This window comes from Aegilops tauschii, chromosome 4, assembly GCF_002575655.3.
Source record: "Aegilops tauschii subsp. strangulata cultivar AL8/78 chromosome 4, Aet v6.0, whole genome shotgun sequence".
Lineage (NCBI taxonomy): Eukaryota > Viridiplantae > Streptophyta > Magnoliopsida > Poales > Poaceae > Aegilops > Aegilops tauschii.
The window spans coordinates 408,431,688-408,447,106 of NC_053038.3; the positions used below are offsets into that span (position 1 = coordinate 408,431,688).

Here is a 15,419-nt window from a genome sequence, read left to right on the forward strand (position 1 = left end):
TCACTCTGTGTAAACGGAGAGGTATCTCTGGGCCCACTCGATAGGACATCATCATAATGTGCACAATGTGACCAAGGAGTTGATCACGGGATGATGTGAGTTACGGAACGAGTAAAGAGACTTGCCGGTAACGAGATTGAACAAGGTATGGGGATACCGACGATCGAATCTCGGGCAAGTAACATACCGATAGACAAAGGGAATTGTATACGGGATTGATTGAATCCCCGACATCATGGTTCATCCGATGAGATCATCGTGGAACATGTGGGAGCCAACATGGGTATCCAGATCCCGCTGTTGGTTATTGACCGGAGAACGTCTCGGTCATGTCTGCATGGTTCTCGAACCCGTAGGGTCTACACACTTAAGGTTCGATGACGCTAGGGTTATAAAGGAAGTTTGTATGTGGTTACCAAATGTTGTTCAGAGTCCCGGATGAAATCCCGGACGTCGAGGAGTTCCGGAATGGTCTGGAGGTAAAGATTTATATATGGGAAGTCCTGTTTTGGTCACCGGAAAAGTTTCGGGTGCTATCGGTAATGTACCGGGACCACCGGGAGGGTCCCGGGGTCCACCAGGTGGGGCCACCGGCCCCAGAGGGCTGCGTGGGCCAAGTGTGGGAAGGTACCAGCCCCAGGTGGGCTGGTGCGCCCCCCCACAAGAGGCCCAGGGCGCAGGAAGGGGGGGCAGGGGGAAACCCTAGGCACAGATGGGCCTAAGGCCCATCTAGTGGGGCGCCCCCACTCTCCCCCCCTTGGCCGCCCCCCAAGCCCCACCTAGGGCTGGCCACACCCCTTGGGGGGGGAACCCTAGATGGGGGCGCAGCCCTCCCCCTCCCCTATATATATTGGGGTTTTGGGGCTGCCATACATATGAGAACACATCTCCCTCATAGCGCAGCCCTACCCCTCTCCCTCCTCCTCTCCCGCGGTGCTTGGCGAAGCCCTGCAGGATTGCCACGCTCCTCCATCACCACCACGCCGTCGTGCTGCTGCTGGACGGAGTCTTCCCCAACCTCTCCCTCTTTCCTTGCTGGATCAAGGCGTGGGAGACGTCACCGGGCTGCACGTGTGTTGAACGCGGAGGCACCGTTATTCGGTGCTTAGATCGGAATCAACCGCGATCTGAATCGCTACGAGTACGACTCCTTCATCCGCGTTCTTGCAACGCTTCCGCATCGCGATCTACAATGGTATGTAGATGCACTCCCCTTCCCCTCATTGCTAGATTACTCCATAGATTGATCTTGGTGATGCATAGAAAATTTTGAATTTCTGCTACGTTCCCCAACACCGGCCGCGGCGTTGTAAGCCAGCGCGGACGGGCGAGTTAACCGCAGGCGCGGTAAGTCGCGCGAACGGGCGAGTCAGCCGCGTCGTGTAGCAGGGGCGGCGATTTGCACATGTTTCCGTTGAGCAGCATGACATGGACGAGTGCTAGTGCAAAAAATAATATTGATGCACGTCCTTTTGCAACATCTTTGTAAGGAATAATGGTCCTGCGAAAAAATATCACGAACTAGTAATCGTTCTTTGACGAAAACAATATGTGTTAATAAAATATAGTTAGAGGGATATCACCTGATTTGTCCAGACAATAGATGATCCGTAGGCGATTAGCACTGCGTAAAATACGCACGTCGTCGGACTTGTCCAGGTTATAGTGCTCCAACCGGTCTGCTGGCTGCTAAGACGGCGAACGCAAAACGGCAGCATTTGTTGTAGGGATGGCGTCTGTAGTAACATGTAGTAGAGACAGAAGCAAACTCCAGTAGGACCGGCTCACAGTGGAAAAAACCACCGGGCGGCCGCGGCAGCTCAACGGTAGCAGAGGCCGGGTTGAAGTGGCTCGGAAGCGGCTCTGAGGCGGCAGGGCCGGCCTGCGGCGGCACCCCGGCGAGGCGTGGCGAGGCCGGCTTGTCAAGGTAAGCGTTGTAGAAGCGGCGACGAAAACAGGTTGGTGACGGTAATTCAAACAGGAGACAAGGCGCGACAGCCACCCGGACAGGAGACGAGGTACGATGATGACTCGGACGGAAAAGCAGAGTCCAGCTTGACCCGGAGCGACCACAGAGGCCCTCTGTAAGCCGGTGCGGACGATCGCGGCGACTTGGAGGCGCAAGCGAACCTAAGGCGGCGCGGAGGCAGTGCCTTGAGGCACGTGAACGGAGGCGAGTGGTGAAAAGTAGTAGCGGCGGAGGCGAGTCCGTACCCGTGTCTACATCTTCCTCCCTGCTGTTGCTTTTTATTTTATTTTTCGTTGTTGACTGATGATCCTGGGACTGACGTACGACCAGCGCTTGTAGGAGTTGTATGAGTAATACTCAAGTAGAGTGCCTTCATCACGTGCTATTGGAGTACTTTTTGGAAGTACCTTTGGATTTGATTTAGGTACGTACTGGCACCTGAGCCGATGCACATCATTAGCACTTGAGGCGGTGCGCTAGTTCACACAGGAAAATTATTGGTTGCTGCCTCGGGGCTTGATCTGCCAGCTACGGTTTGATGGGAGTAGAGGAGCAGGAGCACATCCGGTGTGTTCGTGACACTGCGTATTTACGCCAGGGTGGCTGATCAGATGATCACGGATTACTTCTCGTCGAAACTCCAGACGGTCTCGGCGGGCGCGACGTAGAACAGCACAACAACGGAGACTGATTTTGTTTCGGATTTGATGGTCCGCCGAGTCACATCCGGCGGCGCTCGCGATGTAGCCCTAATATGTCATGATCGCAATCTTGTATAGTTTTTTCCGACTGGTTGTCACCTTGCACAGACGGATCCAAGTAACGGCCATAGCGGAGCATAGATCAACCCTCGTTCACCGTGCGCGCTGTCGTTGAAACTTTTTTCCGATCTGGACCGAGGAACTTGAAGTTGATATAGATATTTTTGTGCCGGCTCTTCTTCAGCCGGCCAGTTGCGAGCTTCTCGATCCCTGCGGAAGATCCCTCCAAGATCTCAACACCACCGTGCGCAGGCCCCACGGTGGGCGCCAACTGTCGTGGAATTGTCACGGCAGATGTCCTTAGTGTCAGGACTTAGTCGCGAGGCCAGCGCAACTATGTAGTAGCTTGAGAGGGGTTGGGCGGAATCGAGAGACACAACACAAAACAGGGATTTAGACAGCTTCGGGCCCCGGGAAACATCATCCGGTAATAACCCTACATGCTGTTTGAGGCTAGGTCTCATTATGATCACGGGAGAGTCGCCGGGAACCGGCTCTCGGTGTCTAGCCCTAGAGATTGTTTCTTGTTCCTTGTCCCTCTTTGGGGTGCCCTGCCCCTCCTTATATAAGTTAGAGGGGCGGGTTACATGCGGAGTCCTAGTAGGACTAGGACTAGTCTATCTTTTCTTACAAGTTGAATACAAGTCCGGGTCTTGCTCCCTCGTAAAGGAAATATTCGTCATCCCTTTCTCCTTAAGCCGGCCCACCAGAGTATAAGCCAGCCTGCTGGGCCCTGGGCCTTGTCGTCCGTCTGATCCGCCCGCCGGGTCTCCAGTGAGTCACAATGTCCAGGCGGGTTACCTGTGAGAATCGCCGTGTTCGGGCGGATCACCAGTGAGTCGCCAAGCTCTAGCCAGGTCTCTAGTGAGTCGCCAAGTCTGGCCGGGTCATACCGCGGGGTATATCCCTGACAGCCTTGCTTGAGCAACCTCGTCGGTTGCCACTCCAGCCACGACTCCGCGATGCGTCGAACGTTACGACTGTGGGGGGTGTCCATCGGCTTGCCTTCGGATTCTTCTCCAGTCTCACCGTCTGCGTCGCTACCGTTGTGACTGCGGGGGATGTTGAGTATAATGTTTATTAGGAAAGACGAGATAGACTAGGATTTGTTCTGACTTGTCTTGTACTCCAAGTAGATGATTGTACTCCTATATATATGCCCACGAGGCTCAAGCAATACATTGAACTATTCCACCAATCCCTCTCTCCCTTCTAACAACAAGCTCTGTACAAGGTGCAAGAATTGGGAATTACCCGAGTGGTGGTGGAAACGGATGCAATGCTTTTGGTACAAGCATTCAAGACATCAAACTTTGATCTCTCCCCCAATGGGGTCTTATTTAGGGAAATAAAAGCTTTTGTTACTCTGAACTTTAGCGACTTTTGTATAATCAATTGCCCTCGGGCATGTAATAAGGTCGCAGACGTTTTAGCGTTGTACGGGTCAAAGATAGAGCCTGCACCCCCAAGCCTTATGGCCGGGTCTCGCCCCTACCTTTGCCCAGTCTTTGGTTGCCAGCGATTCTGCTCGGCACATTGATTAATGGACTGAAATGTTCAAAAAAAAAGTGACACATATAGAAGACATGTTATCTCTTCTCATCTTGGACATATGAATGCAGATCACTGTTGGCAGTTGGACAAAAAATATCGATATGTTTCTTGCTAGAATTTACTCCCCCCGTCTTGTAATAATATACTCCCTCCGTTCCGATTTAATCGTCATGGTTTTTGAACTGAAACCACGACGAGTAAATCAGAACGAAAGGAGTAGGAACGTTTTCAACACTACACAGCATCATTGCAGAATGATGTTCAGGTTCTCTCTCTCCCGTGAATTAGCAACACTTTCACAGTATGTGTGGGAACAGATACCGAACGTCATTTCGGTATTTGTCGCCTCTAGGTGGCAACACGCTGCGGTTGCCCACCCTAAGACAGCCAGCACGTGTACATAAACAGTACATGATGTCGTGATATACTGCAGTTGCACTTGCAGTCTCGTGGGCAGCGTATGGTAGCTACGATGGACGTGCACGAGGCGCCCCGTGTGCGTGAATTCATGATTCTAATACGGCGCAATACTGAAAGATAGAAGTTCTTTTCTGTTCACAGTAGTACTCCCTTCATTCCCTAAATATAAGTCTTTTTAGAAATTCCATTATGGATGTGTATATATATTTAAGAACGGAGGGAGTATTTCGAAAGGATGGAGTTGATTGCCAGGCGTGTAGCTCGACCGAAACGGACAGATAACTGCCCCGTGAGTGGTCAATCGATCTGATGGACAGCCGGTCACCCGTCCCGTGACGCGCTGCATCTGGAGCAGGACCAGTGGGCAGATCGATAGGGCAGATCAGGCGCCGTACGTACGTGGCGCGTGGGTGGCAGGCAGCTATTAGCTAGCAAGCGACGCCGCACCAACCCGGCCGGCCCCTCCAGAGTCGTGTCGTGTGGACCGCCCACGGGAAGCGGCAGGCAGGCACTGATGATTGAATGATTTATCAATCGTACCTCGTGCGTACGTGCATGCATGCATGGCACCGACGTTGGTTTGAACAACTCGAAGAAAAATGGTGCAGGAGCGTGGTCGCTATCGGCGCAACACAACAGATATGCCGTGGGGCGGCTTGCCTAAAGTGTGGTTGAAACTAAACATTCATTTAAGTTGACCAAACTTGCCTAACCTTGCACAACCAAACAGTCCTATATATTTACTTCCTTCGTCTCATAATATAACGAACGTAGACTAGTGTCAAAATGCTTTTATATTATGAAATGGAGGAAGTACATGTTTATTATCGACTGGGTTCGCGACCAGGCACGTGCCATGCATTAATGATATGCTCTCTACAGCCTTCTTTTTTTCTTAAATGTGTGTATCCGCTTTGGCATTGCAGTATTTATAGGCGAAGGAACGTACTTACGTTAACAACCTGACTAGTTATGCAATATTAGTTCCTTAGGTACAAAAATACAGATTGAAGATGAGGTTTAGTAGCAGCGTAGTAGGTGTGGGACAAACTGTACGCATGACCTCTCTTTTTTTCTCTAGAGGACTGTAATAATGCACTACCTTTAGTCCTTTACTACCGCGCAGAAGAAAATAGTATAGAAGAAAACAATAGAAAGAACAAGGCGAAATATTATCATAGGAGATTTTTCATGATGAAAATTTTCATTTCTTTTTGCATCATACAACAGTCCTATCTTCTTCTTCTTTTGGCACATTCTATCTTCTTCTTCACCACTTCTTTTAGAAAGAGAGGAAGACGACGGAGCAAAATAAGGCTGTCTGTAATGAAAGTATCATAGCTAGTGTTACGCATGTCAACTAGACAATTTTAATGAGACAACATCAAATTAAATGAAGAAATAAAGGGGTTGAGTAGAAAGCTATCATGATACTGTATCATAATAAATGTTATGCTACTATATGTCATGCATGGCAACGAACATGGCCACCTAAGCTACTAATTTGTGATACTATGCATTACGGATGTAGTACCATACACTAGTTATTGAATTCATCCTCCACTCAGTTGCTTCAAAAGTCCAAACTGATGGACAGAGATGGACAATATATTTTAAACACTAGTATCATATGTATGGTACTAACTTAAAGATATTACTCACTACAGCAGTCTAAATATGCATGCCCCGCATGAACAGCTCCATATAATTTTTTTGACTCAATTATTGCTTTTGCTAGGCATCTATTGGTTGCATGCATTGGTAGTGCTGGTAGCTGATATGGGCATGGATGGATGTTGCACAGAGATCTTATTGCTCTTGCTGGGCATCTATTGGTTGCATGCATTGGTAGTATGGGCATGGATGGATGTTGCACAGAGATCTTATTGCTATTGCTGGGCATCTATTGGTTGCATGTATTGGTAGGTCCGGTAGCTGATATGGGCATGGATGGTGTTGTACAGCGATCAAGAGGCTAATGCGGTGGCTAAATCCAGATAAGTGGAGGACCATCCCGATGGAAAGAGGGAATTGGACTGTGTATGAGTCCATGGTGTAGCGCCACCCGTGTCACCATCAAAAAATGTCCATCTCCCTAGAATGATTTGTTCATCTAGTGTCTTAGTAGACTTCACACTTACAAGAATGTTCTTGCAAGTCTAAAAACGTATGTCACGTAATTAGTGTTTACTTAGAACTAATAAAAATATAACATATTGATATCGAAGTTCAAAAATGTAGAATGATATACCCATCTCAATGTCAAATCAACGATGGTCAACATCAATTGAGCGTTTAGAAGTTCATATACGGTTGAGAATTAGCAAAATCATAAAAAATAGCGGTCGATGTCATATTTTGGGGAGCAGGCAATTTTTAAAACAATATCATTGTACATAACCGGCAGAAGTAAAAAAGTACTCAATAATGCTAACAAGATTAAATCATCAGTACCGGCACCTGTAAGCAGACGCCTCAGCTCGAAAAAAGCCTATGTTTCCTCTGCCTCCCACCAGCGCTGTCATCGGTCCGTCTCGTCTCTGGTGACCTTAGGGCCATTGGGGGGCAATGGATCTCGGCCCTTGCCGGTGGGATGGCTCCGTTTCTAGATGTTTCTTTGAGTTTTTGTTAGGGTTATGTCTTGCTTAGGATGATGGAATAAGGTTCTCCCCGCACCCGGTGATGCGTGCAACATAGTCAGCGGACGTGTGGAGGTGTGTCTTCAGTGGATCTTTCTTTGATGGACTTGCTAGGATATGTTCGTTGTTCGTCTATGTTCACGCGTCTTCAAGTTGGATCCTTCCTATCTACACTGCTCTTCATCTCGGCAGTGATTGTTGTTCTGGTGCGCTGGTTCTAGGGGGTATTAGCACGACGACTTTTCGAATGTCTACTACAACGAGTTTTTTCAGGCTCCACCGAGGGAGGGACGCTGACGGTGGCGTGCCTTCGGCTCGCTTTAGTATCTGTAGTCGTCACTAGTTAGTCCTCGCATCTGGATGTAATTTTTATTATTTTTAATGTTTATTGTACTATCATGATTGAAGATGAATAGATTAAAAGTTTCAGAAAAAAGACTAATGTAATGCTAACTGGCGAATGCTCGTTGGGAGGTCCGAGCGGACATCGCGCACGGCCGTTCTAGTTCGATCGTGATCAAATGATGGCAGTGTTTTTTCTTTTGAGAAAAACGCCTAATAACGGCGCGAGTAGATACGTACGTGGCATCACAACGCAGATCCATGACCTCAGGCATCACTTTTACGTTTCCCTTTTTTGACATAGACATCAGAAAAGCTACACCAACATGCAGCATTCGAAAGTAACAGGGCCTCCCTTCCCCTCGCGTCGCCCCCGCTCGGGCGACCCGGGGGCCCCAAACCCTAGCTCCGCCGCCTCCCCTTTCTTCTCCCCTCCTCCTCGCCGCCGCCTTAGGCCGCCGCCGGGCAAGCCCGGGGTGTCGCCGAGGAAGGTGGCGGCGGGGCCCTGGCGCCCCTGCCTCTGCTGCGGGGGGCCGTGTTCCCTAGGGCGGCGGCCCTGGTCGGAGAGGCGTCACCGGCCCGGCGGCAGGCGGTGGCGCGGGCGTGGGCCGGCGTTCCTGGCCGTGTGGATGGCGGGTGCCCCGGTGGACGGGAGCCCTGGTGGCTCGCGGTGGCGCCAGATCTGGCCGCCCCTGCCCCCCCCCCCCCCTGTTTCGAGTGCTCCGCCCCGGCCAGATCTGCCTGGCTCCTTTGCGGGCCGCCGGATCTTGCGTCGTGGGGGTGGTGGCGGCGAGGATTCACAGACCGGGAGAAATTCCAGGCCGGCCTCGTCGGTCTTGGCGGCGGCGACGCTCGTGGCGCCGTTCCCCTCCCTGGAGGCGCCGTTCAGGTCAGATCCGTCGCCCCCCCATCCCTCTAGTCTCCCGGGTGAAAACCTCAACTCTGTTGGGCGGCGGCGGCGCCCTCGGCGTCGCGCCCTTCCTGAAGGCGCCGTTTTTGGGAGCTAGGTGGGCAGTGGGCTCCTCGGCGAAGTGGTGGGTGTGCAGCGGCGGCAGTGGCTGGTCTTCTTGGTCGGCGGCGAGTTCGTCCGCGGCTCAACGCCTACAGGGACACTGTGCTACTGCTCCTCCGTCCGTCCCGGCAGTTCTTCCTCTTCCGTGTCCAGTCCGTGGGTGTTGGGTGGTGCTCTGCTCCTTGAGATCATTTCGTGGCTAGTTGGGTGAGCTAGGTTCCTTTCCAAATGCAGCCTGCCGGTGTCTTTCCTCCCAAGTTCTAGGGTGAACTGCTACACTGTCAACGGTTCGGCGCCTTCGAGCCAGGCGAGGAGACAGGGGTCTTCTTTGACAGTGGAGCTGGGAGGTCATGGCAACCCGGGGCCGCTGGCGATTTGGCGACGGCGTGCCCTTCCTCGCCGTCCGTAATGCTGCTCCTGTGCTGACATTCTCCTTCTCCCTGGTGATTTGTATGCGATTGAGGACCTACATATCCCCGAGCTGCGTGCTTCCTTGTTCGATCCTTTAGCTGGGTGTGTGTGAGGCTTGTGTGCTGTTGTCCAGCGCCTCTGTATCTTGTCGTTTTTTGCTTTCTTGTGTTGGTTTCGAGTTTGTAATCCTGGCCGGTTGATGGCTTTGTTAATTCAAAGCCGGGCTCTTCTGAAGCCTTCGTTCTAAAAAAAACATGCAGCATTCTATCATAAACAAAAGACATCCAGCTGATAGGAGGATGCATGCAACAAGTTCCCCTCCTCTTCCTCTCCATCACAGCCCCGATGGTCTGCGTGGAGTGAGTCAAATCTTGCCTAAACACAAGGGACCTTGGCGTTGGTTCTTTCTCATCGATTATGGACGTGTTTGTTACCTACATACACCTTAATCAGGCCCGCGCGGAAAGGATTCGGCCTGTTTGATAGCTCGCATACACTGTTGGGCCTGTATGGCACGCTTCTTAAAACATCTCTGGGTCTGACTTGCTGGAAACACTCAGATTGACAGTTTCTTGTGAGCCAGGCCGAGCGGAAGCGCGGCCAGCTGGCCCTGCACCAGGAGAAACGGGAGGGATGCGAGGTGTTTAGGTGGTGTCTTCTTCAACCTCCATTAAGCTCCTCTCTAATCTTCTCTCTTCCATGTCCCTCTAATCTACACAACAGTGCTTTGATTCGAGGTAAGCTCTACATGAAAAAGATGCACATCGATGCTACGGTTCCATTCAGGCGATCGGTTTGTAGTTTTGTCGACCCTACATGCTCAATTTCTTGTTCCCGTTTGAAGCTGTTTTGGACGAATTTTGTCAGATTCGTCGCGCACGATCGATTGTTTGAAATTTCTTTTGACCAGCAGCCTAATCTTGTAATTCTGCACAACATTCATGTTGCAAGTTTCTTGTTTCGACGATCGTAGACGAGAAGATCTACATATTTCTCATGGCTGTACATATGGATATGCGTGTTGTGATTTAAGATACTGCTTAATTATTCCTCTAGCCGGCGTGGTTTCTCTCGATCTCCTCTCTCGCGTCTTGCTGTGGTAGCATCATCGTCACCGTCGTTCATCTCGGCCTTCTCTCCATGATCCTACTGTAGTTAAGCCGCCATGGCGCGCACACTGACGGGGTTCTTGTCCTCTGTTCTCTGCCACCGTCTGTCCACTGTCTTTGCGCAAGCACTCCAACTAGTTCGCCGACGGGGTCGCTCGCCCATGACTTCGTGCTCTTCATGTCGGACACGGCGCCATGCTCACTGTCCACCGCACTCGCCATGGTCCGGCGCACACTGCATTTCTTCTCCCCCTTCATCTGCTAGCTCTTAACTCTGTGTGCTAAGTGCAAATGCTAGCTCTTAATCATACCTCATACGTGTAACCAAACACCGTGTTCATATGCCGCTTGGGCCAATGCAGTCAACCAAACAAAAATCACTTGCGTATTACCTAATGCAGGGACCCTAGATGCAGGCAACCAAACAACTTGCAGATGTCCATATGATGCTGTTTTTTTAGAGCCAGGCTGAGTGGAGAAATATATGCAATGCAACTACTGTTCACTACTGCAACCAAACACGCCCTATGCTACTTTAGGTTTCTAGGGTGAGTGGCTGTGAATGCAAGCCCGCGTTGCGTATGTGTACAAAAGAGAGGTCTCTCACGTTGACTCACCGCAAGGTCGTCCCTTTTACCGTACGTCAAGAGTAGGAATCTTGAATCTTATTACAGGAAAGTACGGCTTATTACACTGGGCAAGATTGCGAAAAGTAAAACACGCACACACATACACAAGGGCACCATGCAGCGAAGCAACCGAACAAGGTGCATGCATGACTGACTCGTTCTAGGAGTACTATATAGCGAGGCACGTACGTACGTGCGTGCTGACGGGGACGATTGACGGCTGCTATGAGAGAGCTGCTGCCGTACGTTAATCCGTTGTCGCCGATGACCGGTGCAGGTTTTAATTTTTAAACAGCGCTCTCGGGACCGGACGTGGCCTTGGTGACGCCGGTGAACTCAACCTTGGTGCCCAGCAGGTCGACCCCGACGTCGGCGGTGAAGGTGTCGTACCGGAGGAACAGCTCCACCACCAGGAGCCTGCCCACGAGCACCACCAGGTTCTTGCCGGGGCACTGCTTGTTGTCCACGCTGGGGCTCTCGGTCTCCCGCCCGTTGGACCAGTACACGTACTGCAGCAGCTTCCTCCCCTCCTCCCCGACGAACCGGTCGCCGACGAACTCCCTCGCCGTGGAGCCGAAGACGCGGGGGTCCCTGGTGGCGCACGGCTGGTACCCGAACAGCATCTCCCCCTTCTTCACGGCGAACACCGCGTCGTGGCTCTCGATGTTCATGTCCGCCTTGGCGCGGCCGTACTGGAACTTGACGGGCGGGTCCAGCCGCAGCGCCTCCCACACAGCCGACTTGGTCAGCTCCATCTTCTCCAGCGCCTCTATCGTCACCTTGCCGCCGGCGTCAGCCACGGCGGCGCGTATCTCCGCGACGAGCTTCTGGTGGAACTTCTCTCCGGCCCCCGCGATGCGCGCGAGGATCCCCGGGAGCAGCACCTTGAGGCCGCCGTAGCTGTTGAAGACGGTGGCGAACAGCAGGTTGTGGCATGCCTCGTCCCGCTTCAGCCCGAGGCCCTCGGCGGTGTCGAGCGCCTTGGTCGCGGCGGCGTAGAAGTACTTGTACAGCGCCTTGTAGTCGCCGCTGACGAGGATGGGCGGGAGGTGCACGGTGTGGAGGAGCGGCTCCTCGAGGATCATGGGGAGGCCGAGCGTCACGAGCGGGTGGAGCTGGAATATGAGCCACTTGGCGGCCTTGGTCGGGCCGGTGGTGCCTAGGTCAGACGCGGAGGGGAGCACGCCGAAGTAGGCGTCGCCGATGAACTCGAAGGAGGTGGCGTCGTTGAGCGTGTTGAAGTTGGACTTCTTGCTGAGAACGAGCTGCGACTCGACGGTGGCGAGGAGCGAGGAGAAGTGGGAGCGGAAGGCCGGGATGAAGGCGTCCTTGCGGGAGGCGAGGAGGGAGAAGAGCAGCTGCTTGACCTTGGTGTGGGTGGGCTCGGAGGGGTCGAGGTAGGAGCAGACGCGGAAGCCGCCGGTGAGGGAGGTGGAGGGCATGTAGGTGCCGGTGAAGAGGTTCTTCTTCTCGACCTTGTCGACGTCGAAGAGCACGGGGAAGCTCTTGGCGTCGAGCACGGCGACCACGCGCGGGTCGCGCGCCATGAACGGGCCCGGCGGGACGTTGATGCGGACGACGGTGGAGCCGTACTTGTCGACGCGGGACTCGAAGTACTTGTCCTGGCCCTGGAAGTAGTAGAAGTCGAGGCGGTCGCGGATGGCCGAGACGAACGGCATGCCGTAGCTGCCCGGCACCTCCCGCGGCACCAGGGAGCCCTCGTCGCCGCCTGCCATGCCGCTCCGGTTCGTCTAGCTCTGCTGCTGGCTGGTTTGGTTTGGAACTCTGGATCTCGCGCTCTCGATGCAGACAAGATTGGAGCGAGGAGGCTTTGTCTGTGTGTTGCGATTTGCGGATGAAGCTCTGGGTTGGGCGTACAAATAGCCCGCGGAGAAGAGATGGAGCGATCATGCAGCGTGCATGGCATGGCTGACAGTGACCGCACGCGCGTGTTGCCCGTGCCGTGCAGGGTGGGCCAAGGGACAAGTCCCGGGCGGTGAAATGTGGACGGGATCAAATCAATAGTTGTTGCACCGTTCACCTACTCACCCGATCTAGGCGCGCGGCGCACCCGGCCGCATTTGCTGCGACTCCGTTGCTTCGGAAATGATATGGTTAGGTAGGTGATACAACGAGCAGGTGTGGTGCAATGAGACTGTTATGGATAAGATTAATTAGGATTAAGGGACGCATCACATTGCCAGTTGCTTGAAATTTTCAACTTTTTTAGCCGTGGGAGGGACACATGCATCTACTAGTAGCGTTGCGTTAGTACCGATTCCAAGGCTACTCATCGATGATAGAATTTTTTTAACAAGGTACAGACGCAAGCGCTCGTATACACGCGCATACACTCATCCCTATGAATGCACACACGCACACCCTATTTTTATGAGCATTTTCGGAAGACTGAGCCGTCATATCATCTTGAAATTTACGAAGTCATCGTAGACACCTCGTCGTCGACGGGAACGTCTCCTCCCCCTAGATACGCATTGCCGAAAATCCTGAAATAAATCCAGAAATAAATGCGAGCACCAGGATTTGAATCCTGGTGGGCTGGGATACTACAGTCCCTCTAACCATTCAACCACAGGTTGATTGGCACTCATCGATGATGATGATGGGTACTAGTAGTATCAACTTAGTTTCCACGTGCCCTAAAAAAACTTAGTTTCCACGTACGTCATCGGTTGCAATTAGGAACATCGGGTTAAGCGTCGCCACAAATTTGACCCAAGAAGCCGCCAAGTCCGTCCACAATCACCTGCCACGCCCGTCCAAACTCCACCTTCCGTCCTTACCAAAAAATTTAATAATACAGCAGTAATTCAAGAATACACTTTTTTTTTAAAATGAGTTTTAAGTTTCTTACGTTAAATTGAATAGTAATGCGCAATTGCAACATCAAACTGCCACCGCATACAGGGGCGGCTCTTTGAAGATGAAATAGGGTCTTTCCCGCATATCCTTCGTTTCGGTGGTGTTTCTAGCATCGTTGGAGGATGTGTGTAGGTTTGTCTTTAGCGGATCTCGCGGGATTCGACCGGCTTTTATTTTCGGAGTATCCACCTAGATCTAGTCTCTGTTCATCTGTGCTCGTGTGTCTATAGGTTGGATCCATCTGATCTACTAATCTTTTCATCCCTGGCGGTTGCTATTCTAGTGCGGTGGTCCTGTAGGGCCTTTCAAATTTGAATTGGCATGGCTGCATCGGGATGGTTTTGTAGACATAATCAAGAATGTTTGGGAGGGACCCGCCGTTGGTCGTACACCGATTCAGAGATGAGATTATAAAATAAGGGTCATGAGGCAACACCTCTCTGGATGGGCGAAACACACCAATGAATTGTACAAAAAAGAAAAGCAGCGACTCTGTACCATCATTGACGACCTCGACAAAATTGCAGAGACACGCACCTTATCTCAACAAGAGATTGAATTGAAAAATCAATCTAATGAGAAGGTTGCCCGTCTATTGTGCGAAGAGGATATCAAATACTACAAGAGGTCCAAAGCTGACTTCATCCTAATGGGAGATAGTAATACAAGATACTTCCAATTGGTCGCCAATGGTCGACATAGGAAGAAATGTATTCATAGTCTCCAATAAGATGAGGTGCGGATCAAATGTCAGGAGGAGCTCAAAAAGTATATCACCAGCTACTACAAATCTCAATTCGGGGCGCCAGATGAAGGGAATGCCACCTTGACGAGGCTCGAACAGGTGATATTTCACAAGTCACGGTGGAAGATAACGATATCCTCATGACACCTTTCTCAGAAGAGTAGGTGAGAACGGCAGCGTTCCAAATGGAACACAACAAAGCCCTAGGCCCTGATGGTCTTCCCGCGGAATTCTATCAGAATTTTTGGGATATCATCAAAACTGACCTTTTGGAGTTGTTTAAATGTCTTCATGCCGATCGACTTGACCTATTTAGGCTAAATTTTGGCGAGATTGTTTTGTTGCCAAAAATTAAGGAGGCCGAATGGATCCAGCAGTTCAGACCCATATGCCTCCTTAATATCAGCTTCAAGATTTTCACCAAAGTGGCTACGAATAGGTTAAATTCGATAGATGACCATGTTGTCCGGTCATCTCAAACGGTCTTCATGCAAGGAAGGAATATACTAGATGGTGTACTAATCCTTCATGAGACCGTCCATGAGATGCACCGAAAAAACATGAGTGGAGTGGTATTCAAAATTGACTTTCAAAAATCCTATGACAAGGTCAAGTGGTCTTTTCTCCAACAGGCCCTAAGGATGAAAGGTTTCTCCGATAAATGGCGCCTGTGGATCCAAAATTTTGTAACTGGAGGTAGTGTGGCCATCAACATCAATGATGATGTAGGTCATTACTTCCAGACAACAAAAGGTCTACGACATGGTGACTCCATGTCCCCAATATAATTTAACATTGTTGTTGACATGTTCACTATTCTGATTGAGCGCGCCAAGCAGGATGGACAGATTGCGGGAGTAGTGCCACACCTTGTGGATGGTGGCCTCTCTATTTTGCAATATGCCGATGACACAATTCTTTGTATGGAACATGACCTGGACAAAG

General features: G+C 51.3%; 1 protein-coding gene across 1 annotated transcript; it reads right to left on the minus strand.

The window, feature by feature from the left end:
- Positions 1 to 10,863: 10,863 nt before the first annotated feature.
- On the minus strand, positions 10,864 to 12,712 carry LOC109733277 (allene oxide synthase 2). The gene has a single exon (XM_020292469.4). The coding sequence runs from the start codon at positions 12,580 to 12,582 to the stop codon at positions 11,134 to 11,136; it is 1,449 nt and encodes a 482-aa protein (XP_020148058.1). The 5' UTR covers positions 12,583 to 12,712; the 3' UTR covers positions 10,864 to 11,133.
- Between the last annotated feature and the right edge of the window lie 2,707 nt (positions 12,713 to 15,419).